Below are 26,449 nucleotides of genomic sequence, written 5' to 3' on the forward strand. Positions count from 1 at the left end.
GAGGTACCATTGCGAAGAGACAGTGTCAGATAGTCATGTGTTGATATCTACATGATGATCAGGTTTCTTTGGTCTTTGTTGGGTATGTTGGAAAATCATGTGGGTAATAATAATGTTCCTTCTTACACTGTAAAGCTGAGTAAAGCTTCCTCCAAGGTGACCCCACACTTTTACCCCCCTCCTTATCTTCCTGTCCTTCTGCCATACTCTGCTGGTGGGAATCTCCGGTCTTTCTCCCACGTTCTTGTTTTCTTCCTCCCTGCCTTAGTTTATTGACGGTACAAGAGTCCCATTTCTAAAAGAAGGAGGCAAGGAGGGAGGATACAATGATGCAAGGAAAGACCGTTGAGATCCAGCCCCTTGTGTTGAGAGAAAAAGATTGTGGTTGTACCTTGGACTTGCATCCGTAATCAAATGTGTCATTTTTAGAAAGGAAGTGGTTTTGCGGGATTTGTCTTGTGTGTAAAAAAGAAAAAGAAGAAAGAAAGATAGCCATTCTAATATTTTTACTGTCGTTATAAAGAATTTTATCTATAGAATATTCTGGGCATGTTTTGGAAATATTGATCCAAATTATGATACTGATATTTAAAAGAAAAACAATGGCCAAGATTACCCTTTACTAACTCTTGAATATTTAAATGATTCAATGAACCAATTGTGCATTGGTTACAGTTGAAAACCAATCTTTAAATTCATGCTTTTCAGAAATAATGTACCAAATCATATGTGGAAAGTCATTGTAGTATCAATCTGTTCCCCGGTTATGTATTTCATTTTACTGCTGGATTCATGTGTGCATTTATTTTCCCCTCCCTTTGTAAACAATTTTTCTTTCAACATGTAAAAACAAAGTAGCACAGATGGAAAGGTATAGTAGTTTATATACTATTTATACAGAACACCAAGATGCATTGAAGGCATTTCAGGGCAAAAATGTAAGTTATTTTCCCACTACAGTTCCACATTGAAATTGTGGGAAATGTTGTGGAAAAACTCTTGCCAGAAATTGTTAGATAAACAGTACTGTATGCTGGAAAAAAAATACATTATTGTATTCAACCTAATCTGTTTTGGTTTGATAACGGGTCACTTTATTCTCAGGATGTGCTTTTGCTCCATCTTATCACTGTTCACGAATGTCAATAAACAATCAGTCACTTTGTACTTTGTCCTCCATTGGTTTGAACAAAAAGCTAAACATGGTTCCAGTTACAGCTATGTGCCAGGAAGAGAGATGTTTAAGACAACATAGTGAGTGAGTTGGAACATTGCCTTATGGAACTCAATGTACGGAATACATTAGACTGACGTGAAGATCTCAACAGTGCCACATACTGCACCAAGGTGCGTTATGAGCATTGGCTCTTCTTTGTGCAGAACCGGTTTTGACCAGTGGAGGGAGATTTCTCTTTCCACAGTACCAATGTTCAGCAGTACTGTACAAAACTCTATAGGGCCCTTATCACTGGTTGATGCAGATAGAAACACCAACATTTGAACTATTCTGAATGCCATAAAGTCACATTCCAAAACAGCGAAGTTACCGTTAAGTAGCCAATTAATTATGTTTGTGTGCACTAAGGACATACAATACCAATAGCCGATACCTGCGTCATACAAGCCTATGTATTTAAAACAAATACCTTAATTTTAATAGACGCAAGCATCGGGTCTGTTTCTCCATGGTCAAGTCTCACCGATAAAATTGAAACTTGAAAGTGAATAGATCCGCCCCTGTTACTGAGGCTAACATGCTGAGCCCCGTATGGGCCATTTGCCTGTCAGTCAGAAGTGTTACCACGGTGACTGAAAGCACAGTACCAGCGTACCTCTCAGTCGTTGTTGCCGAGAGAGGACTGATGAGCCAAGTTCAGAGCAGTCCGATGACAAACATTCAAGGCAGCAGGTTAAGAACATCGCTCATTGTTGTTGCGCTAAAACCGGCACTATTTATTTGAAGATGAATGTAATAGTTTTGTCTTCTGAAAGATTACTAAGGCATGCGGTCGCGTTTGTTTTTTAGAGTTGAGAATCGTGCTGTTGTCCATTTGTAGCAGTCGTTGGCTTTCCACTTTGAGTTTCCCTAGCTTGATTAGATTGTGTAAGGAAATTGATAGGTTTCCCTACCTATATCTAAAACATAGTTTCACTGAATTGACGCAATGATTCCCGAAAGTCCCCGGACCAGTGAGACAAGGAGCCGGACGCGTTGCCACTACGGCCAGGCAGCCGAACCGAATCAGAACCGCTGTGGGCTACTCTCCGAGATCAAAACTCCTATTAAGAATGAACCTTTCACTGACCACTACAACATTATCCCCGGGAAGGAACTTGGCAGGTAGTTACAGTCTTACGTTGTGTGTGTGTGTGTGTGTGTGTGTTTTAGAGAGAGAACGAGTCCAACAACCACAGCCAAGTCCAATTCATTTTCATTCTGTCTGATTCAACACATTTGATGACAAGCTCGCACTGCAACGCATTCTGTTTCATTGCTATAGTTCAGATGAAACCCTACATAAACTTCAGACCTAAAATGTTGCGCATAATTGTTGATCTGTCAACTCGAGATGTAAGAGATGCGATCCAAGTGGCCAAAATATCTGCACACTTGGTGCTGCGTTCTATCTGGCCTGTAGCCATGGCTTGGTGCATCGATGTTCACCCGTGCATGCAGCTTCTGAGGCCGTTGCCAGACCAAGGCTGTCCGCCTGGCTTGTTTGTTATTGTTTGGCTGGAGAATGCTGGTGTAGGCTTTGCAAGGCCACGGGTAAATAGTTGGTGTTGGGGTGAGCACTTTTCTACAGGAAGGTCACTTCGAATTCGTTCCTCAGCTCGGAGTGTTCAGCATGCGTTGGGATGCGGGAAGCCACTGGTGCGTTGTGGCCGGAGCGCCGTCAGTTCCCTATTCTAAGAGAAAGCACAGTTTGCTGGAAGAGAAGCGCTACATTGGTCGTTCAGTGTATTTTCTACAAACTAGCCTTTGCTTCCATTATTGGACAAATGAGAAAGACGACGACTGTTATCAATATTGAATTGGTCGACTTTCTTCATGAAAGAGTAGGCTGTTAAAAACTGGGTACAGCGTGACCTGGCACGGATCCTTGTTCCTCCTATCGAATTGCTTTTAACTGCAGAAATTAGGTTCAGATCGTGCCTTATACAGTACAGAATACAGTATTGATGCGCTGGATTGTAATTACACCCTCAATAGATTGGACAGACTACCCTACTGTCTGTCCGCAATACCCTCAACTTTCCACACAGCACTGCCAAGGAAAATGCATTAGAAGCCTGTCATTGGGTATAGCCACTAATGAATGACTTTGCTCATAACTATTAGATACCAGTTCTCGTTCTGTGGGCAGTGTTATACTTCTCTGACCCAGTCTTTAGGTTCTTTATGTGACTTTTCAATGTGGTTCATCCCTTTGTTAAATGTTGAGGGGGTACCAGTGCAGCAATGATGTGGTACTGTATGGTGTGGTACTGTAGAGTGTGTTGTGGTCTGCCTCCTATCAGCAAGTCACACAGAGGTACATTCTAAAGCAATGCAAATATTGTAATGTACCTGAATTAATGTCTCCATGTTGACCCAGTCTAGTCCTAAGTATTCAAAACTGACCCAGGATCTGATGAAACTGACAGGAAAAGGTATGAGAGATTTCCAAGGAAGGGACAGGGCAAAACCAAAGTCATGTTCACGTGTGTGTGTGTATGTGTGTACGCGCCTACTCTTACCTGAGTGTGTGTGCCCCTGGCTGAGTAGCAGTGATTATTTCATAACGGAGGCATTCAAGGAGCGTGGCTTTGCATCGCATGACCTGCCGTTGTGTCTGAGATTAGCGGGAGGCATTTACATCAAAGTGTTAGTGGTTAAGCCACAGACCTACTCTGATCGGACCCCAACCCTCCGTCCCCCTCTGTCCCCCCTATGCCCCCCCCCCCCCCCCAAGACCACATGGTCCAGCTGGTATGGTTGAGGCCCATTGGCTCCCTGGTGGTCACATGCCACTTCGGGTCTACTTGGGTTCAACTGAAGTAGTTGACGGCTAATGGAGAGTAACCCTCTCAAGCCTCTTGGTCTTTCAGCAACTGTCTATCGGCGGGGGTGATGGATGCTTCCACTGAAAGGAAGGTCCATCTAGGATATTAGCCTGAGGCGGCGGGGGTGGGGGGGGTGGGGGGGGGGGCTTGGAGGAGCGTTCTCTTGTCCTATTTGATTGGCTGCTATTTGGTAGCTACCCACTTAGAATGAAGAGATGCTAGAATGCTTGCATCTACTCAGCGTGAAAGCTGCTATCTGGTTAGCATCGCTCGTTCCTCTGGCGTCACAGTCATACTGGGGTCGGCTCAGTGCTGCCTGAGTAGAGAGGGGAGACGGTGTCGTGGAACTTACTCTAGGAGGTTAGGCTATTTATAGCAAAAGGCCTACAAAAGGAACGCTTGTTCCAGGTCTCTTGAGAGAATCACATGGAATGTCTTCTCTCATTTTTTTTTTTTTTTTACATCAGTTAATGTGAAACTCAACATTTCCCTGAAGATTGAATTAAAGCACGTCTGCTCGCACGTCTCAAAATGGCAGAGCAACGCTCGCTTTGATGTCATTGTGGACAGCTAGCACAAAGCAGCGGAGCGTATCCCAACCTGACCTGTCCCTGGGTTGCTGTTAGGACACCTTCCGTCCAGTCATGGTCTCAACCGCACCCTGCTAGGCCTGGGGGAACTGTCAATGTTCATTACTGACACCAACTGATTTTGTCCAACGTTGTGAAATCCCCATAAGCAAGATTTTAGATGTTAGCTGTGCACTCTTAGCACTTAATGTGGAGGTCATTGAACTGTTTTGGTGATGTACTGGATGCTGACTACAGTAAGTATAATTAATGAATGTCTAGCTAAAAGACTAGGTTAGCCCTAAGCCCAGGCTTGCTCCTAGACTGACACATGGCTAGTTAGCCAGTTAAGCTGTCTGGGTTGCACTGCTCAAAGGCTGCTAGGATACTAGAATCTGCAGGATGGTACAGTGTGTTTGGCAGATTTTTCTGTCACTTGTCTGGAAATCCACTGTAATATTTTCTGTCGGCCACGTGTTGTTTGGATGGTTTTCTGTCAGTTTTCTACATTGCTTGATTGGAATAAGTGAGAAATTAACACATGTATCCATCTCCTGTAGAGGGCTTGTTAGGAGCTGTGAATATGTTCTTTTTAAGGGATAATGGAAGCGTGGCTTGTGTCCATGTATGCAGAAATGTGAGAACCTGCTGGTTGTGGACTGGTGTGTCTCTATGGTCACATGATCACATCCCTACTGTTCACTTGGCTGTGTGGAGTGGGCTTCACATGGTTCTGTGATTTCCAGATTCTCACATTGGGATAATTGTAGGGTTGTGGCCCATCCACCCCCAGCCCCAGTCTTAGCCTTTCCCCAGTCCTAGCCTTGCCCCACCCCCTGTCCCTGTCCCTTCCCCAGTCCTAGCCTTGCCCCAGCCCCAGGCCAAGCCCCAGGCTCAGCCCCAGTCCTAGCCCTTCCCCAGCCTCGCCCCAGTCCTTGCCAGAATGGGCTGGGCTGCCCAAGCCCACAGCATTCCACAGCTTCCCTGCTCCGAGGGAAACTCCCTGTGGCTGAGTATGAGATCCATGGCACAGACAGCCACCACAACTAACTACTGGATGAATCATCGAAACCAAGCAGAACCAACCCCATCAGGTCTGGTGTAAAGTAACCTGGCCTATGTAAGAAGAGATCTCACCGTGTCACTCAGAAGGAATGTTCTGTTTCTGTTTATCAGCGCATTGTTGTTGGTTTAGCCAGGCTGGTATTCAGGACCTCTTATTGAATTAGACCTTAGCTCATTTGAGTCTCAGGTTCCTATGAATTCAGTCGCAGGACCAGCTGCAACCGACAGTTTTCTCTCTCGTGCTCTCTCACTCTCTCTCTCTCTCTCTCTCTCTCTCACTCTCTTTCTTTCTCTCTCTCTCTCACTCTCTTTCTTTCTCTCTCTCTCTCTCTCTCTCTTTCTTTCTCTCTCTCTCTCTCTCTCTCTCTCTCTCTCTCTCTCTCTCTCTCTTTCTGACACACGCGCACGCACTCATGCTACTGTTTGTCAAACGTGTTGTAGAGGAAGCAGAAGGCTAGCCTATGTTTTTCAAAGCTTGATTCCAAATCTAACTCTTATATCTGAAAAAATGGAGATCTGCTTTACTATCAAATCTTTGTGCTTTTAATCATTAAGCTTATATAAACCCTATATATTTTAGTCCTTAATCAGAGTATTTAATTTACCAAGTGATTGAAGTTAGAAAGAAAATTGGCCTTTCATGTCAGCCGTTTAGGATCTCTGCAGCTCTGCTCCAATTCATGAAAGTAGGCTACATCTTCAATCATCCAAGAGGGAAGCTTCATCTTCAATAAGCCAGCCTTTTCTTCACAAAGGCCTAAATAAAAGCAGACACACACACAGTTGACCACTGACCAGCAGATCGCTGCTACTGTGTGCGTGCGTGTGTGTTTGTCTGTGTGTGTGACAGCCTGTAGGAAGGGGTGCAGTGTGGTCCCCTTTTTCTCACACAGCCCCCTCGTCCTCCTCCTCCTGCTCCTCCTCTCCTCTCTGTCTTCTCCCTCATCACCCTCATCATGTTTTGAATGACCCCCCCCCCCCCCCTCCCCTCTCGGTTCCCACAGAGGACGTCTCTGTCCTGTCAGGCCGGGCCAGTTGGCAGGATGGTATGACATCATCAGCCTGCTTTTCAGCGTTGTTTGGGTCCCGTGGCCGCGGCCGGTGGCAACATCTGCTGAGCGCCATGGAAACAGCGGGCGAGGAGGAAGAGGGGGAGGCAGAGGGATGGGGGGGGGGGGTGATATGAAATGCAAGTTTGTTATTAAGCCCCCATCAGCTAGATCTGTCCACACACCCCTGTGACTAGAGGCGAGGGGGCAGGAAGCAGGGAGGGAGGGAAGGAGAGAGAAGGAGAAGGGATTGCCTGTCATGCTATCCTACATCTCCTCCCCCAGAGTCGATCTAATTAAGTTGATTTGACTTCCTACAGGTCATGGGCCTCCTCTGCTACAGCTGTTACACACACACACACTCATGGGCACACAACTTCTCGGTTACACGGCTCAACAAAACAAATCTGCAATTTCAGTCCCCCTCAGATCCACTCAAATCAGTGTAACACAAGTACCTCACAGCAGGCTTGGTAAACCTACTTGTTACATTCTCCTCGCAGTTCAAAGCACTGTGCCATGTCTTAGTTTGATCCCTCTTATATTTTACCCTATCTCTCTCTGTCACTCAAATGCACACACCCACACAGAGCGTCAATAGTTAACAGCCAGGCGGTGAAGTCCGGTTGAAGGGATTGTGCGTCGCCACGGCAGCATGGCGAGCAGAGTGAGTCTTTCATTGTGACCGTTTAAACGGCGTGTAACGTTACCCCCAGACCAGCTGAAAGAACACGCTGCTGGGGTTTGAATAATGCTGCTCCCCCACCTCTCTCTCTCTCTCCCCGCACCTCTCTCTTTCTCTCTCTCTCTCTCTCTTTCTCACTGGTGAAAGCAGAGATGAGGTAATGCCTGTTCCCAAGGTATTCAGAAAATGCCCCTCTTTCTCTCTCTCTCTCTCTCTCTCTCTCTCTCTCTCTCTCTCTCTCTCTCTCTCTCTCTCTCTCTCTCTCTCTCTCTCTCTCTCTCTCTCTCTCTCTTTTCCTCTCCTGTGTGGTCACATGTCAACGTTTATTATTCTCTCATGGTTCTAGATGCAGGGTAAACCTCTGCACAGCTCTTAGCGACTCAGTCAGCCTCGCCTCGGCCTGTCCTGTTTATGTTGTCACGGAGACGAGGTTTGCCCTGGTCCAAAGCAGTCAACACCTCATTACTTTGGGTTGTCTTTGTTTAGTCCTTTTCACACACTCACTCACTCTCTCTCTCTCTCTCTCTCTCTCTCTCTCTCTCTGTCACTCTCTCTCTCTCTCTCTCTCTCTCTCTCTCTCTCTCTCTCTCTCACTCTCTCACTCTCTCTCTCTCTCTCTATCTCTCTTTCACACACACACACAGTCCTCTTTCTGTATTTCTGTTGATGATTAATGCATCTCTCTGAGCAGGGCCGTGCGGAGGTAAGACTGTCCCCCAACAGAACCTTGACATAAGCTGTTTATTAACCAAAGTACCTCCCCCACCCCACCTTCTCGCTCTCTCTCTGTCCCTCGCTCTCTCAAGTTACTCTACTTAGAAGGCATTACTGTACGATGGACATTTCTGCCAGGGAGGGAAACAGCTGGTGCCAACACCAAACAGGCTCTCTTGGATTACCCCCCCTTCCCCTCTCTCTCTCTCTCTCTCTCTCTCTCTCTCTCTCTCTCTCTCTCTCTCTCTCTCTCTCTCTCTCTCTCTCTCTCTCTCTCTCTCCCTCTCATGGTCTGATCCTGTACAACTCTCTGTTTCCCCTCCTCTGCTGAAGTGAACACCAGGATCTGTGTGTGGTGTCCATTTCCCTGACAACACGTTTATTGGTGTTCCAGTGGCTGTTTCACATCAGCTTGCGGCATGACCAACTCACAGCCTGTTAACCTGTCTGACAGGCTTAGGTCAGGCCTGGTGGGGCTGGGGGGGGGGGTGGGGGGGGGGGATTTAAGGCTGGTTATTCATGACCTCTGACCCTCGCACCGCTTTTTTGCTGCCACGGTAACCCCTAAGGCGCGGTCCTCAGCTGTCAGGGACGGGGATGTCGCACGCACACACATAACATCCGTCCTCCAGGTCATCGACTCCACTGCCCTGTGATCCCCCACCACCCTTCCCTTCCACCCCCACCGCAGTCTGTCCCATCCTTCATCGTGGACGTGTGAGAGGTTAGGTCATGCTAGGGAGTGTTGGTGCTGGACTCTGTGTTGACATACTCTCTCTCTCACACACACACACACACACACACTCACACTGAGATGTGACTTCTCACCCAGTAGTTAGAATGACCACTTCTCCACCCATGACCAGGTATCAGACATTACTGCAACAGTATGATAATGAGCTCAGGGAACAGATGGATGCTGGTGTTATACTCCAGATGAGTCTAGCATCATCACCAAGTAACCAGAGAGACCCTCCTCTACAATAACCAGTCTGTCAGAGAGACCCTCCTCTACAATAACCAGTCTGTCAGAGAGACCCTCCTCTACAATAACCAGTCTGTCAGAGAGACCCTCCTCTACAATAACCAGTCTGTCAGAGAGACCCTCCTCTACAATAACCAGTCTGTCAGAGAGACCCTCCTCTACAATAACCAGTCTGTCAGAGAGACCCTCCTCTACAATAACCAGTCTGTCAGAGAGACCCTCCTCTACAATAACCAGTCTGTCAGAGAGACCCTCCTCTAGAATAACCAGTCAGTCAGAGAGACCCTCCTCTACAATAACCAGTCGGTCAGAGAGTAACTACTTCCAGTGAGGAGGTTAATTCAGCAGGTTGACAGTAGAGATCCTTAATCTGCTTTATCTGACCCATGAGGCCTGCTCCTACACAATACAGCACAGCAGGGTTCATTCCTGGCATTCCTCCGATAGACTGGCAGGCGGGCGTAAAGCGAAGCTCAGCTACATACTGTACTGTATGACCCCTGGGGGGGGCAATGTGAGGGGGGGGGGGTCCTTTGTCCAGTCAGGATATCGGAGAGCCGGCTGGCAGTGTGGAATCTTTTCATATAAAAGTTGATGGTGGTGGTGGTGGTGGGGGGGGGGGGGTCTGTATGGTCGACCCCTGGCTTGTGAGCTGTGCTGGCGGGTGGCCATAGAAAGGCTTTATTATATCAAACCTAGCTGCTGGCTTTTAGCCCATCACTGTCAGAGATATGGAGAGAACTGAAGATGTTGATTCATTTGAGAGAGAGGGAGGGGGCAGGGAGTGAAGGCATGGAGAGGGGCAGCAGATGCAGGGAGCATTGGCAGATTAGACGTAAATGAGAAACTGCACCCCGAAAAGGTTTTTGAAGTATTAAAAGCTTTTAAAAGCTTTTTGGCCTGCTTTTATCATCTTTTGGTGTCAAGCTAACATTAACTCTGAGTGTTTTCTCTAAAAGCTTGCCAACTTTGATAATATATAGTACCCCATCCATTGAAAGCCTTAAAGGGAAAACTACCTAGCATATATACAAAGCTATATTACTGCCAAGTTGTGCTACTTTTTCGCTAGGGGTGTTTGTATGAAGGCTTCTGGCTGTAAATGGACAAAGCCATCTGTTGAATCTAAATCAGCCTTTTCCTTTACATGGACTGTGACCTAACAGTCACCCCTTGCTGACCACATACACTTTCTCTCACACACACTCTTTCTCCCTCACATACATGCATTCATACACACACACACACACACACACCATACACATACATGAAAGCCATCTCTTTCAGGGTGTTGTCTGTGTGTGAGGCCGCAGGCTTTAGAAATGTGCTGACACGGTTGCAGAACAGGCTGTGGTGGCCTGCTTTAAACTCCAGCCTCTCCATTCCTCTCCCTTCCTTCCTCTCCTCTCAGCCCCATTCCTCTCCTCTCAACTCCCCTCCATTCCTCCCCCTACCTCTTCTATCCTCTCTCCTCTCCGATCTTCCTCTGTTCTCCCTTCCTCTCCTCTCTCCAACTCTCCCCTGAGTCAGGGTTATGGTTGGGGCGGCTGGAGCAGGGCAGGTGCTGGGTGGTGAGGTGTGCCTGTCCAGAGTAGCTGGCCTCATGTTGAGTCTGTCGCAGGGTGGCAGGGCAGAATGGTGGAAGGAAGGGTGGAATGTGTAAGCCAAGCTGAGCCAAGCAGTCAAGTGGAGAGAGAGATTGAAGGAGGTGGGGGGGGGGGGGGGGGGGGGGATAGAAAGCCTATTAGGTCTACTGCTGTTGTTCCTCAGACTTCAAAGTGTTGGATCCAGAAAGGTGCCCTCTCAAAGCCGAAACAATTTCCTGTGAATGATTAGGAGAGGGGCCCCCAGGCCTGCTAATATGTTGTGGATGCGAGAGATTACCTCTGCTCTCGCTCGACGGCGCGCCATGGGCCTTTCTCTCTCTCTTCCCACCGTCACATACACATTGCTTCGCCGCTGTTTTTCCCCCTGATGACTTCCAGAACATTCCAGAGGTTAACTCGTGCTCCCTCCGCCCAACCCCACCTCCCTCACAAAACCCTACAGACTGTTGACAAAGTGTTCATGTTGCAGTGTCAATAGGTGCCTCCACCCTTGCCCTCCCCGCTCTCTCCCCCTGCCCTCCTCCTCTCCCAGCTCCCTCCACCCAGCCAGCCAGCCAGCTGTTGGAAGTGTGGATGTGTTTATCAGGTGTGACCCACGGGCGTCGAAGGCATTGAGGGCCGCGTCCTCCGTGTGTTCAGGGCACCTGGAGGGAGGGCCGCAGGCCTCGCCCAGCCCCTCCTGGTGGTGCTGGGAAGGAGTCGGGGGTCATGACTCATGTCCCAAGGCGACCGCACACACCCCTGACAGACAGATGTACACACGTGTCTCACACACACACACACACACACGGTCTTGTTGACTTGTTTACCACCTTGTTAGCCTCGCTCTCACTTTCTCATTTACGATACACACATTGTTTGTAGTACACCTGGCTTGGGGGGTGTTTGTAGTGCAATTTTTGTGTGTGTGTGTGTGTGTGTGTATGAGGCAGGGTGAGCAGGTTGAGACGGAGTCAATAAGAGGTAATTATCCCGCTAATGAGATCAGGCAGCTGGTATGACGTTCAGCCAGAGACCTAGCTCTCACTGTTGTCAGCCCTACCTGGCCAAAGATATAAACACACAAACACTCATCACATGGCGCTCTGCAGTGGAGGCTGCTGTTGGCCGAGCCAGGGTAGAGAGCCGACAGCGATGACCTCCGACCTGCCCTGTCCGTCCGGTCAGAGTTGCTTCGCAGCAGAGCTCAGTCTGGTAGAGAAGGTGGCCTGCCTGTGGATCTGCTGGGCATTGGTTCTAGACAGTTCCCTTTACATGGAGCTACAGTGGACTGTGCATGACTTGAACAAAATATATATATATATATTTTTTAAACTCTTTTCCAAAGAAGCCGGATGACTTGAACGGATGACCTCTGAGGTGTTTGGCCAACGGGGAACATTCAGCACCTGTTTTTACTTTTGTTTACGTTTTTTTCTGCCTTTAAAAAAAAGGATTTTCAAAGGGAAGTGCAGGCCCAGCTGAGTGTCGTAAATCTTTCAGGAGGGAAGCTGGACAGAACTGGGCTGAGCGTCGAGAGAGGGAGCCTTCCGGAAGGAAGTCCATCCCCCAGCCTCCAACCAAAACCTCAGCCCCAACCATAACCTGAGCACCAGCCAACCCCAGGCCTTTCCCCAAAACCCAGCCTCCGCCCCAGCCATTTCCCCCAGCCCCAGCTCCATCCTTAACCTCGCACCCCCCAGCCCCATGACTGTCACAAGGCAGGCCGAGTGAGGCCAGGGCCAGGACAGCCCCCAGGCCCAGGCCTTCCCTTCATGCTCTGTTACATGGCTCTTAACAGCCTTTAGCTCATGGTGTCCTCTTCCCTCTGAAAGCAGGCTTCAGTTGCCGGGGTGTGTTCTGAACCGATGGGCTGACACAACAAGCACGCTTGTTTGTGTAGTTATAAAGACCTCAGGGTTGATAATGAAGATTGAAAGCTCGGACACTGATGTCACTCTGCCTCAGTCACAAGCCTGTTTACTGTAAAGACTAAATCATGTCAAAATGTGTGGCGATGCTGTTGGTCAAGACCAAGATAGCCCTCCCCCTCCAGAATCAGCTTCAGCAAAACAAATCCTGTATCTGTGAAACTGTGTGTGTACAGTGTGAACACTCCGATGTGGGTGTGCGTTGGTCCGTCCGAAACCGACCAATCTCTGACGAGCAGGTTGATCATTCCTCAGCTCACGGTGTGACCTGTGTGACTAGTCTTGAGTCTGGCGCTGGAGTTTTCCACTGCTGTGGGTCTGTGGTTCTTACCTCAGACGACCTTCCCCTGTCCTCCGCCCGCCACCTTCCACTCCCAGGGCCAGTCAGAATCTGTTCTTGCTCACTGAGTCAATAACACGGCCACTTTTGACCGGGCTCTGTTGAAATACAGGGGCTGTTGGTTGTGATACTTGTGAGACTGCATCAGAGTCTTCTTGCTCGGTCTACTGGAGGCCCGGGATACAGTCAAGTGTGTTCCCATGATGCCATATTTAGCACGTTTGTTAGAGCATTGTGGGGAAGGAGGTCAGTGTTGTTTTGTCAAGAGATGCTTCCCCCACCCCCCTTTGGGCGTCGCACACACACGCACAGACACACACACACACACACACGCTGCTTGTCTCAGTGCGTTTTTCACATCAGTCCCTGCACCTTCCAGGCCTCATTAAAAGTGGGTCAGGCGGAGGGAGGGAGGGAGGGAGGGAGGGAGGGGGGAGGGGGGAGGGAGGGAGGGAGGGGGAGGGGGGGGGGAGGGAGGGAGGGAGGGAGGGAGGGAGGGAGGGAGGGAGGGAGGGAGGGAGGGAGGGAGGGAGGGAGGGAGGGAGGGAGGGAGGGAGGGAGGGAGGGAGGGAGGGAGGGAGGGAGGGAGGGAGGGAGGGAGGTGAAGAGAAGGACCAGAGCGGCTTTGGGGACAGGGTGATTACTTCATTGTGTAGAAATGCCCCGAAGACAAAAGGGATGATCGGGTACAATGATTACAAGTGTGCTACTCTCAGATCAATAACAACCCACTCTGTATCCCTGTGTGTGTGAAAAAGAGAGTGTGTGTTCGTGAGTACTGGACAAAAATGTCCGTCTGCCTCTTTGATTAGTAAATTCACACGGTTGTTGAGGGATGTTTGAACTCGTATTCGTTTCGGTGTTCATTGTGGGCCGAAAAACACAAATGTTTGCTTTGTCTTTCGTGTGCTTTTCTGAGTTAATTCCACGTAGTCAACGACCTACCTTTGTTCTCTCCGCCAATCCACTCCAGGGGCAAGTTTGCGGTGGTGAGGAAGTGTGTGGAGAAGTGCACGGGCCAGGAGTACGCCGCCAAGTTCCTGAGGAAGAGGAGGAAGGGGCAGGACTGCCGGACGGAGATCATCCATGAGATAGGCGTTCTGGAGATGGCCACCAGCAGCTCCAGGGTGGTCAACCTCCACCAGGTCTATGAGATGCCATCTGAGATGGTGTTGGTCCTCGAGTTGTAAGTCTCCACGTACACATACACAGACATGTACGCACAGGTTTGGCTGGATGCCTGACTTGCTGACTGTTTGACTTGCTGACTGTTTGGCTAACTGACTGACTGGTTAAATGTAGACTGCCAGCCCGCTAAATACTGCACACGGGGGCGACCTTTTGATCTGATGAAAAGGGAAGTCCTCTCAGCCCTGTGATTGGCTGAGCAGGAAAACCTTTTAAATATGGAGAGGTAACTGAAACTCTAGTCTACTGTCGAGATGAAGAGAGAAAGGTAAAGGTTGAAAGACAGAATAGATAATCCTACGCAAAGGTATGGAAGCGACAGGGGTAATTAGGAAGAGAAGCTAAGTTGGTTCGAAAGATGGACAGAGAAAGACAGTGAGATGGTGACTGAAAAAGAGAGAGATACAGAATGTGATAGAGAGAGAGAGAGAGAGACAGAGAGAGAGAAAAGTATTCTAGTTCTAGGCCCAGGGCGATGCACTGCACACCCCACTGAACATTGGCTATTTCAACAACGTGCCTCTCTGACCCCCCCACCTCACCTCCCCCCCCTTCCCTGGCCTGTCTCCACAGTATAGGCAACATACACACACACACACACACACAGAGACACACAAACACACATACCACATTGTCACAGGGATATGGTGGGATTGGGTTTCCCCCGTGTCACATGCTGACATTGAACTTTGGGGGGTGGCTGCACCCCGGGCCTCCAGAAGCCAGGGTAAACTCTGCAGACAAATGGACGTCTATTGTCATCCTCTTATTGCATCTGGTGTTTGTTTAGTGATGGAGAGAGAGAGAGAGAGAGAGAGAAAGAGAGAGAGATATGAGCGTTGCTGACCACTGTTGACCACGGCGGTGTGGTCTTGTTTGACCTGGTTCCCAGAGCTCTCGGCTGTGTGGTCAGCCAAGGGGGAGGTCTCAGAGGTCAAAGATCCCAACCAAGGCAACAAAGTTGCTGTCTTGCCTCTTGGCCTTTTTCAGTCCAACTTCACTGAGTGTGTGCGTACGCGTGTGTGTGTGTGTGTGTGTGGATGCGTGTGCGCGTGGGTGTGTGTGTGAGTCAAGGGGGTTGGTTGATGTAAGAGCTTTAGTCATCCCTCAGTAGGGGGACTCTTTCATTTCCCTTCCTTACCGCTGTGAATGACGTGTCCTATCGGATTGGCTTCGCTCCACCCTCGTCCCCATCGACACACACACACACACACCCCAGGCCTCTGTCTGTGGTGGTAGAGACTGTATTGACCATGACCGTGCTGGGTTTGGTGCTCACGTGTCTGCCTTAACACAAGCAAGGTAGCAGCGGGTGGTTCCAGACAGATGTTATTCGGCTTAATGAATAGTAAAAGGGGAGCTTGTGAATATTACTGCAGAATATTACCCCACCCCCATCCCCACCCCACCACCGTAAGCCCTCTAGTCTTCATGTTCCACAGAGCCAGGCCTCGCTTTGACCCAGAAAGGTCCGCTTTCTCCTCCTCAGCAGAGAATTGCGTGCCTAGCCCAGGTGGCACGCGCAGTAGTCACGTTTCATATGCCTCAACACACACACACACACCTCCACCACTTTCCAAACTGCTCATTTGGATGCCGACCATATGGATGTGTCATTGAGCTGGCAGCCGGAGCAGGACGTGGCTGACCAATCAAACTGTCAAGCTGTCATATTGCCAGCCTATGAGACGGAACCAGTCGCAGAGCTCTGACATGCCAGTCATGTCCCAGTAGTCTCTAGGGTCCTGGAAATGGGACTTGGGTCCAAATCGGTACACTTTATTGGCTGTTGCCATAGAGACAGTGCTCACCTGCCTAGAAACAGTTGATTTCTTCCAAGTTATGAGCGGTTATTGTTTATTTTTTAGGCTATAATTGGAAATACAAATCACGTTTGTTTCTCATTAACCAGCCTGGTCCAATGAGATTCAAGAGAGAGCACATCCCTGTCCCTCCCCATCGATGTCACTGTAATATCAGTAGATTAACATTGCAAATGATCGAACGTTTATATCTGGCTGAGTCTGAATTAGCCCCCCATCTCCCAGTGACTCAGTGTCAGAGCTGCTTTGGGAGTAGTCCTGTGGTGCCCTAGCCAGGCCCGGCCAGGCCCCATGGAGAGCTGAGGAGAGAGATGGAGGGGGGTAGGTGAGGGGGTGGGGACAGGGGCGCAGGGGGGCTGGGTGGAAGAGGGAGGATAATTGATTGGGCTGGTAGATTAGCATGCTAAGATAAGGCCAAGGACACTTTGCTATGACCTCACTAGCTCTGCTCTCAGACAGATGGCCTGCTGCTTGTGGGTACAGCATCACTAACCGACTACTAACTCTCATCATCGCTGAGTACCTAATTACCCACCAATCAGCTGGCATTTTACCACCAGTCAACCGCCAATTAACCCCTAATCAACTGCTAGCAATCACTAATTAATCCTACTCCCTAGCCTGTACTAGATGCTTGTTGTGGAGATTTCTGCAATTACATATGGTCAGTGCTAGAGTGTGTTTAGTCTTGGTATGTCTACAGACACTGTGAGAAGAAGTTAGGGGTCCATTTAGGATTTAGGATGAGTATTACAACCACTCCCAAATCATCCTAGGATGAGAATGCAGTTTAGAGGGAAAGTTGGAAGCTGTTGGTGGAATCACCATGTCGATGCTGTGCTCGGAAGTAGCAGAAAGTGCGTGTGTGTTAGTTTTGGAGAGGACTGTAGTCTAAGGGTCAGATCTGCTGTTCACTTAAGCGTCCGGAGGATTACTCGTTGTGTGGCACGTACATTAGAATGTAATCTGCCCTTTTTAAGGATATCCCTTAATTGCTGCCCCCCCACCACCCAAACTCCCCCCCAATCCTAATCTGGCCCAAGACCATTGTTGGCAGCTGCTTAACCCAATCCCAGTTTACCCAAACCCTGCTTGTAGGACACACATCGTCAACAGTGTGTGCACAGTGAAACCCACACACATTCATACACACACTCACATTTATACACATGCACTCACACACACACACACACAAACTCTCATATATGCACAGAACATGAATATGCTTACACAAAAGTATGCACACACACGAGGGGGGGGGGTTATGAATCAATGATGCTGCTGTGTGAAATAAAGGAGAGATGAGTGAAGGGCAGGAATGAACCCCCCCTGGCTGTGATAGGCCGATCCAGTGTCAGCAGGATTCAATACAGATAATGGAATCCCTCTCTCTCTCTCTCTTTTTTTCCCCTCCTCTACTTTTTTTTATATGGAGAGGAAGTAGAGCGGAATGCCTTTATGAGAATCTGGCACGTGAAATCAGTAGAGGGAGAGATGGAGCGAGGGAGAGATAGAGAGGGAGAGAGACATTTTGACAGCTGATGGATATTGTAGGCCAGTGGATCAAGCTGAGAGGAATGAGGGGAGGAGGGAGGGAGGGAGGGATGGAGGGATGGAGGGATGAGGGTCAGTCTAACATTATAGAGAGCTATTCATGACATGGTGGTGTGGGGGGGGGGGGGGGGGGGACGAGCACCAGACTGGGCTTACTGAGGGAGAGAGAGGGGAGAAGGGAGGAAGGGGATAGATAGAGAGACAAAGACAGAGGGATGGAGAGAGAGAGAGAGAGAGAGAGAGAGAGAGATTGTGAGAGAGAGAGATTGTGAGAGAGAGAGAGAGAGAGAGAGAGAGAGAGAGAGAGAGAGAGAGAGAGAGAGAGAGAGAGAGAGAGAGAGATTGTGTGAGAGAGAGAGAGAGAGAGAGAGAGAGAGAGAGTGGCTTGGCTGAGAGTTCATTGTGTCAGTGGAGCTCCATGCTGGCACGTGAGGGGCTGGACAGTGGCAACGAGAGAGAAGGGGATTGGGGGGGGGGGGGGGGTGAGAGCAGCAGGAGGGTGGAGGAGGGGGGGTGATAATCTGGGGTGTGAGGGGATAGCCCCTCCTGATCCCCTCTGAACTTGGCACTCACTGGAAGTATAGGCTCTCTTCCTCTCTCTCTCTCTCTCTCTCTCTCTCTCTCTCTCTCTCTCTCTCTCTCTCTCTCTCTCTCTCTCTCTCTCTCTCTCTCTCTCTCTCTCTCTCTCTCTCTCTCTCTCTCTCTCTCTCTCTCTATATATATATATATATATATATATATATATATATATATATATATATATATATATATCCTCTTTCCTCTCTCTCTCTCTTTCCTCTCTCTTTCTCTCTGTCAATTCAATTTTGTTTAAATTATATTTAATAGGCTTTATTGAATGTGTTCGGGTTAAACAGTGTTTCCAAGGCAGCTCATAGTGAATATCAACATCCATCATCTGTTAAAATTAGGTATCTCTCTGTCTTTCACTCTATCGCTCTTTCTTTATTGTTGTAGTCATGTAGGATTATAGCATAGGCCTTTTTCACTATTAAACAAACATACTCTCAGAAAGACTCTTATTTGCTGGCACAACACATTGAAATGCAAATGACTGCTGCAGTAGATCATTTCCGCAGGTCAACAGTTCATTCGAACAAAAAGCTAAACTAATGTCAGTTCATGCAATCAAAAGCCTTCAGGAGCTCTCTGAACTAGTCAAGAGTCTCTGTCAGCGGGTACACTTGAAGAGAACGTTCCGGAAGATCAACAGACTCTTGCCTTTGCGACATCATCATCATCGGCCATTGCACATCACTGTCTCTCTAATGTCTCTCTCATTTTCCCTCTCTCTCTCTCCTCTAAAGTAATCGGCCCTTTTTCCATCTGTCATTGACAGAACTGGGGGTCTCTGTGTCTGGACAGGAACGAGGTCACAGGGGAGAGGAAACAGCCCAGACTACATGACATAGATATCGTTTCATGGAAACAGGTCGCTTATCAAACACTGGTGGATCTGTCTACTGTCTGGTGGATCATTGATTTGATTTATCCAATATGGCAATCCCATCTATCTCCATCCATCCGTCTCTCTCTCTCTGTTCAGAATGAACTTGACCTACATTAGTCCACTAACACCTTCCACTGACCCAATGAAACTGGACTTTGCCAGACAGAGAAACAAAACACGACGATAGGTCTCATTGGATTCAATCTTATTGGAGCCGAAGACAAGCACATGATAGGATTTCACATGCGTCGGTCGAGACCGCTGGTGTGTAAGAACATAGCCGCCTTTCACCTAGTCTGGTCCCTAAGTGGCTCCCACAGTGAGTAGAGCGGCTTATCGCATGACCCGGTCTGTCATGCGTGACCCCTCCGTCCGTCCTAATCTCCTGTTGACTGTCAGTCCACATAGACTTGCCTACCACTCGCTAGGACGTCCTGGGATCTCCCCGCTTGACATCAGACACAGGGGAGAAGGGTGGACGAAGGGAGGGACTGAAGGGCTGGGGGGGATGGATAGCCGTTTCCTCGAGTGCTACCCCTCCTCGCACACGCACGCACACACTTCTTAGCCTTTTTATACCGGCTTTTGGCACGTGAACTCATGTCTGGCTGTCACCTGTTCACTGACTTTACAGCATAGAACCCAACAACATAACTAGAGGGAAGTAAGTCAGCAGAAGTGAGAGCTTTCGTGGTCTTAGAGCTGGTGAAACATGGAGAGGGAGGGGCTCAGGGACGGCATGCAGCTCGACGCTGTGAGGGGCTTAGCAGGCGTCTGCGGCGCCACAGACAGAACCAGGCTACTGGGGCCAGCTGGGGCAGGAAGAAGAAGGACCCACATTCCAACAGTGTGCATGTGCCTATGGAATTGTGCTATTAGCGTGTGTGTGTGTGTGCACGTGTGTGTTTGAGAGAGAAAGCCCCCAGAATAAAAGTTGTTTTTTACCCCACCAGGCCACCGTACCCACCCAGACATGCTCTCATCCCCCGCCCCCGCCCCCCCCCCCGCCCCCGCCCCCGCCCCCAAAAAACCTGACCTAGATATGAATCTGCCAGATTTCCTTGTTCTCTGTTGTCCGTGCCCACCCAAACCCACAACCCATCTCTCTGGCAGCCCCCTACCCCGTCTCTCTCCTCTTTGCTTCTCTTCCTTCTCTCTTGGTTCTCTTAAGAAGCTACGCTGGCAGTGCTAGTCTATCATTGCAACTCAGGCCATTCAGGACTATAACAGGGTCGTCTTTGAGTCTTCCTACATCATTCTGAGAAATGTTCTTAGAAGTGCATGCGTGTGCGCGTGCATGTGTGTGTGTGTCTGTCTGCTTCATGAGTTTTTAATGACCGTTCTGTGCCAGAAGGCCATCGTCCAGTGTTCCTTCATCAAGTCCCTTGTTTTTACCAACTGACCGGTCCTACTCATCCACTGGCACATTTCAAAGGTCAGAGTCAAGCGATAGAAAAGGGAAGTCGTTCCTCTCTCTGCCCTATAGCTGACACCTAGACTGGCTCCTGGTTTGGAGACAGGATGGCTTCAGTCATGTCAAGGGACTTTTCTAGATTCTATCAGATAAGGATGAGGACACCCTCGAGTAAGGAGCACGTGAGTGGGTGACCATCAGATGCAGAAATTCACATATGAAATCCCCTTTCTCTGCTCTCCACTGACTCCTGCCGGTTGAATCTTGTAACTGCAGCAGGTCCAGCCCCAGCTACTGTATAAAGGTGCAGGTTCACGCCAAAGGTAAAGGGAAGGTGCTCGCTGCCATGGTGCACCCCATCCATCACCACCAGCGCCCTACAGAAAGGCTTTCTCCAGTCAGGTGACACCAGCCAAAACGGGAAAAAGCAACAAAAAAAGTATTTTCGTTCACAGTCCCCATAAGTTCCCCATAGAGTCAGGTCCATTTGCTATGTTTAGAGCCCATGCACTATTTCTGTTAATCCCAGCGGCAGAGGAAGCCTAGTCATTTGATCCAGATAGCAGTCCGTAGCAGCGACTCCGCTGGGGGCAGCTCTAGAATAGGACACATAGATGGAGCTGCTGTTTTGATAGTGTGTTTTTCCTTGCTTGTTTGGACTGTTGTCTAACCTGTCTACTGAGATCAAGCTTGTCTAGACACACAGACAACAAACACTGTCCACTTTCGGTGGTCTAATTATGCCTCTGGCTACTTGGGAAACACACACACACACACACACACACACACACACACACACACACACACACACACACACACACACACACTGGAGCCCACCCATGGAGCTATGGAAGTCTCAGATCTCCAGTTTGAAAAGGAAGCTGTGTTTAAAGGCTCAACCACTATCATTAGCTCTGGTCGACCTTGACCTGTAGGCGGTCAGAGTCAGGGGGTGCTGGCGCCCTCGTCTGAGGTCTCCTCAGGGTGTCAGGGCACGTGAGGAGATCCCAGCAGGGAGGGCTGGGTGTAGCCTGTGGGGGTTAGAGGGTATTGTCATGTGGCTAGGGGATGGGATTAAGGCTAGGACTAAGACTGGGGCTACCTGACCTTACTTCAGATCATCTTTAGTTCACGGTACAGACCAGTAGCTCAGCCCTGGGCTGGAAGAGAACTGAGCACTTGGACCAGACTCTGAATGAAACTGGGCCATCTAGACATACATCCCTGGAATATGAAACACTTTCCTATTCCGATCTTTTACTTGCAGCCAACTTTCCCACTACATAGTACAGCCCAGTCACGTTCAGTGCCTCAGAGGAGATATCTAACAAGTGTGTCTGTGTGTGTGTGTGTGTGTGTGTGTGTGTGTGTCCGTGTGTCCAGCGCGGCGGGGGGAGAGATCTTTAATCAGTGCGTGGCTGAGAAGGATGAGGCCTTCACTGAGGAGGAGGTGCAGAAGCTGATGAGACAGATCCTGGAGGGAGTGTGCTTCCTGCACAGGAACAACGTGGTCCACCTGGACCTTAAGGTAATACACACACACACACACGCACCTACATGCACGCACTACATACTGTACACACACATTCACACCTTCCCGCACTGCACACACATATACAGGATACACACAGACAATTCCAGCACGCACACATATCGTAAACACACACACAAGACTATAAAAGAGAGTAGAATCCCACTATGCTCCCATTCTACCGAGCTCGACCACATCTGATTTATGATTTCCTCCTAACAGCCCCAGAATATTCTGCTGACCAGCATTGCTCCCGTGGGGGACGTCAAGATCGTTGACTTTGGTCTGTCCAGGATGGTCAGCAACCACCAGGAGCTCAGAGAGATCATGGGCACCCCCGAGTATGTGGGTGAGTGACGCAGCCTCCAGCAACACCTGGGGCCTGAGGGGACAGCTGTTTCCTGTGGAGACGGCGGCTGTGGGGAGTTGTCCTCCCTTTTTTTTGGAACGGCGACATCATTTCCTGTTCTGTGCGTTCTCGTCCGCAGCTCCGGAAATCCTGAACTACGAGCCGATCAGCACGGCGACAGACATGTGGTGAGTCACGCGTCACGCTCAAACCCCCACGTGGAGATACTAGCCCCGCTAAGCTGCCCTCTAATCTCCTCTCCTGCCACATCGGGGGAACAAAGATTGCATACTTGAGTCCGACCACATCACGAAACACATCATCTGACCTGTGGACCATCCCTCCCCCCCTCGCCCCATCCCTCCTCCAGGAGTATTGGCGTGCTTGCGTATGTGATGCTGACTGGCATCTCTCCCTTCCTGGGGGAGGATAAGCAGGAGACCTTCCTCAACATCTCCCAGATCAACGTTGACTACACCGATGTGGAGCTGCAGCACCTGGGCCAGGCCGCGCTCCACTTCATGCAGGCCCTGCTGGTCAAGAAGCCACAGTGAGCAGAACACACACACGCTCACACACACACACACACCACAAAGCAGGACAGAAATACACTGTTATGTAGCGCAATGGATGAAGTCTGACCTGCGTGTGTTTGCCGTGTGTGTGTGTGTGTGTGTGTGTGTATAGGGACCGCGCCACAGCAGAACAGTGTCTGCAGCATGCCTGGCTGCAGTCCAAAGACCCGCCCACCCAGACACAGGAGGAAGAGGAGGAGGAGGTGAAGGTGACGGTCCCAGAGCAGGCCAGCAGTCCTGAGCGCCCCAGCCCAGCCAGCTCCAGTCCCTCCAGGGAGGAGGAGGAGGAAGAGGAGGAGGATGAAGGGCCGGTGACGGAGGAGCTGATCGTCATGGCGGCCTACGCTCTGGGCCAGTGTCGCCAGACGGATACGGAGAGCATGACCCCCGACCAGAAGGCCATCTCCAAGCGCTTCAAGTTCGAAGAGCCCTTCAGCGCCCTGCAGGAAATCCCCGGGGACTTCATCTATTGAGGCCCCGCCCCTTCCTGTTGACCCCACGCCTGACCCCCCCCCCCCCAACCCCACGCCCGACTGCGTGTTCCGGCACCGACAGCTGACTTACCCTCCGCGCGGCCTGTCAGTTGAACATCGGTGTGTTGGCTCTCTGAATGCCATGAAAGTGCTTCCTCAATCCCTGCCGTTCCTTTGAGAAACCTCAGATCCGACATGGCTGGATTGGCTGCAGCTGCATAAAGGAGCACTGGCTTTATCCTATCCTATCATGTTAGATCTGGCATTATCAAAAAGGAGGGGAGGGAAAGGAAGTGAGGGGTGCTTTTGTAAGCGTATTCAAACAGCCTCTTCACACCTGTGTTCATATTGACTGGCTGTATATGGAGCCCATGGCTTCCTTCTAAGTAGTGGGTTAGTGTGGACATTGGGTCATGGCCCTAGAGGAAGGGACCATACGTCCACCAATCACATCAAACCCTGGTTCCTTGTACTCCCTGGGCCCTCGTGTAAGATGAGGAGGAAAATGTAAACAACATAATGTGCCCACCTGCATCTTCTGACAAGCCAGCTGAATTTTCTGTCATTTTGCCCACGGTCTCATTACTGTGAGCTCTAGGAGGGGGGGAGGGAGGAAGGGGGGAGGGATGAGGGGGGGCGGTGGCTGCCAAAACATCAAGGGAAACCTGTGTTGATTTTTCTCCGAACCAGTTCTCTCCAGGGGCTTAGTGTCTGAGTTAATGGGTTGGTGTGGGGACTGGCTGTAAAAAAAAAAAAAAAAAAAAAAAAATCCTACTCGTATCATAATCTGAATTTGTAAACCAAACCGTTTTTCCTCACTCTCTCTCTCTCTTCTTCTCTCTCTCTCTCTCTCTTCCTCCCTTTCTCTCTCTATCTCTCACACACACACACACAAACACACTCTCATTTTTGTATAATCTCTCATGTCTGTGCTGCTTTACTTTTACGGGGAGCATGTATTCAATTGCTCCTAACTACGCCTTGTCATGTGTTAACTCTTCTGTCTGTCTGATCTTTTCTTTGGTGCCATTCTTGGTGAATTTGAGATGACTGCAGGCCATAAATGGAATTGCATATTTTTTATTATTATTTGGTTTTCATTCATGATTTTTGTGTCGTGTCATCTGCCATCCGTTTATTAAGATGTTTCATGTATGTGTATCGTTAAAGATATCGTTAAGGGGATAGGGGTGAGCTAATTATATGTAAATTAAACCAATTTATGTTGTTTTAAGAGTATGTAAAAAAAAAAATACTATAATACTGTTTTAAAAGCCATTGCACATGTCAGACCCAGAAGAGGAGTGACTTCTCACGGGTTTTAATCTCTTCAGCAATAAACTACAGATCCTCTCCACTTGTATATGCTAAGAAGCACTTGTGTTGGCGCACCCAACTTACTCCAGAGTTCTGACTGTAAATGGGTCCATGTTTGTCTCCATCACGAGCAGTTTGTTTTGATGAGAACAAATGAAATCTGTACATGAATGTCCTGATACTGTAAATAAAGATTTGTCTTTAAGCCTAAAGCTTGGCTTGAACTGTGTTTTATTTTTTGTTTTGTTTTTTTGCATGTCAATGAATAAATTAAGGGATGAGTTGGACCTCAGTTAAAAGTGGCATACAGATGAGACCATGGCCGTGTTTCCAAATGGTCACTAGATGTCACCATTTGCTCACAATCTTATGAAGTTGTTTTGTGTCTGTGAAGCATTTCAGCATAAATTACTGGAAAACATAATTTTTAAAAAGTGTCTGTGGGCGATTATCACCTAGGCTATAGAGGCGGTGGTGTTCACTGCCCAGAATAGCATTGTTAGGTCTCCACAGCAAATATTTGTATTCCCAGCGGCGGCTTTATGGAGGGGACCGCCCTGTAGAGGGCAGTCTATGACGGCTATTCCAAGCTTGTGATGTTTGATCAGTATGAGTGACACCCTTCCCTACGTATCAAAGGTTAGTCCAGCAAAAATGAAACATGAAAAAGAAACTGTCAGGCCCCCCCGGATTGACAGTTGGACAGAGTTGAGAGTCCACAGTGTCTTAGAAACCCGCTTTTTGAAGTCATTCTCTGGCAATGGCGTTTTTGGTGATGGGGGGAGGGGGAGGGGCTGTAATAGACAAAACAGAGCATCAGGCTTGGAATGATCTCATATCAGTTACATGTGTCCGGAGGCTGAGAAAACGCATGCTGTGTTGCTGACGTCCTCTTGGTCTGACTTTGTACGCAGTGAAAGGCTTGAGTTGAGCAGGTCTCCGGGCATTAGCATAGGAAGAATGGCTTGTTAGCTCAACGGAACCCATGCCGCATATAAAGAGGGGTAAGACAAGAGAAGGCAGTCTGACTGATGTCTACCGTGATGTTTTTTGGCTGACTGCTTACGTCTCTGCTGTGCACCATATGTTGAACAACAACGCCTCAAATGACGAGAATGAGACATTGTAGAATTCTACAACGTGATGCCTCAAGTTACTGGCCAGTCTGGAACCTTGATAATAAATTCACTCAGTCATCCAGTCTTCACTACAATGGAAATGTTCACATTTTCTCAAACTGTTATCAAATCAACAAATGAGTTGACCATTGTACACATTCAACCATTCTAAGTCATGCTATTGCCATGGGATCTCGGTGCATTGTGGTGGGCATTTGGATTGAATTCCAAAACAGCTCCACTCCCCTGTGGTCCTTGCTATTCCAGAGATAGACAAGGACGATGGCAGGAGAGCAGGTTAGAAATGTGAATGCATGCATGTATATGTTTTCTACCCTTTAACTCCCCATGCCGTGGACTGACACTGGAGCTTACACAATATGTAGACTGTGGGAGGTTTGAGTGGAAAACACACACACACACAGCGGGCGCTCAGTCTGTCGCCTTTGATAGAAGTGGGGGTTTCATTGCCAGCACAATGGGAGGCTAATTACAGCCTTCTGTAGAAGGAGTCTGTCGTCGAACGCACCGACAAGAGGGCTTGGAGGCTGGGAGGCTAGTAGCACTCCACACTGGGTGATACCCCCCCCCCCCCCCACCCCCTTACAATGATAGAAACATATGGAAAGATACTGCGGTCAGCACAGACCACCTACATCTTAGGAATC

The 26,449-nt window shown here is 49.0% G+C and overlaps 1 protein-coding gene across 1 annotated transcript; it reads left to right on the forward strand.

Annotated features, from left to right (window-relative positions):
• Positions 1-1,839: 1,839 nt before the first annotated feature.
• Positions 1,840-24,875, forward strand: stk17a (serine/threonine kinase 17a). Its single transcript, XM_084703012.1, has 7 exons — positions 1,840-2,341; positions 13,945-14,157; positions 21,802-21,946; positions 22,172-22,298; positions 22,438-22,486; positions 22,669-22,848; positions 22,986-24,875. The coding sequence occupies exons 1-7, from the start codon at positions 2,166-2,168 to the stop codon at positions 23,344-23,346; spliced, it is 1,251 nt and encodes a 416-aa protein (XP_084559138.1). The 5' UTR covers positions 1,840-2,165; the 3' UTR covers positions 23,347-24,875.
• Positions 24,876-26,449: the final 1,574 nt, after the last annotated feature.

Source organism: Hypomesus nipponensis, chromosome 8, assembly GCF_054491055.1.
Source record: "Hypomesus nipponensis isolate SF chromosome 8, ASM5449105v1, whole genome shotgun sequence".
Classification (NCBI taxonomy): domain Eukaryota; kingdom Metazoa; phylum Chordata; class Actinopteri; order Osmeriformes; family Osmeridae; genus Hypomesus; species Hypomesus nipponensis.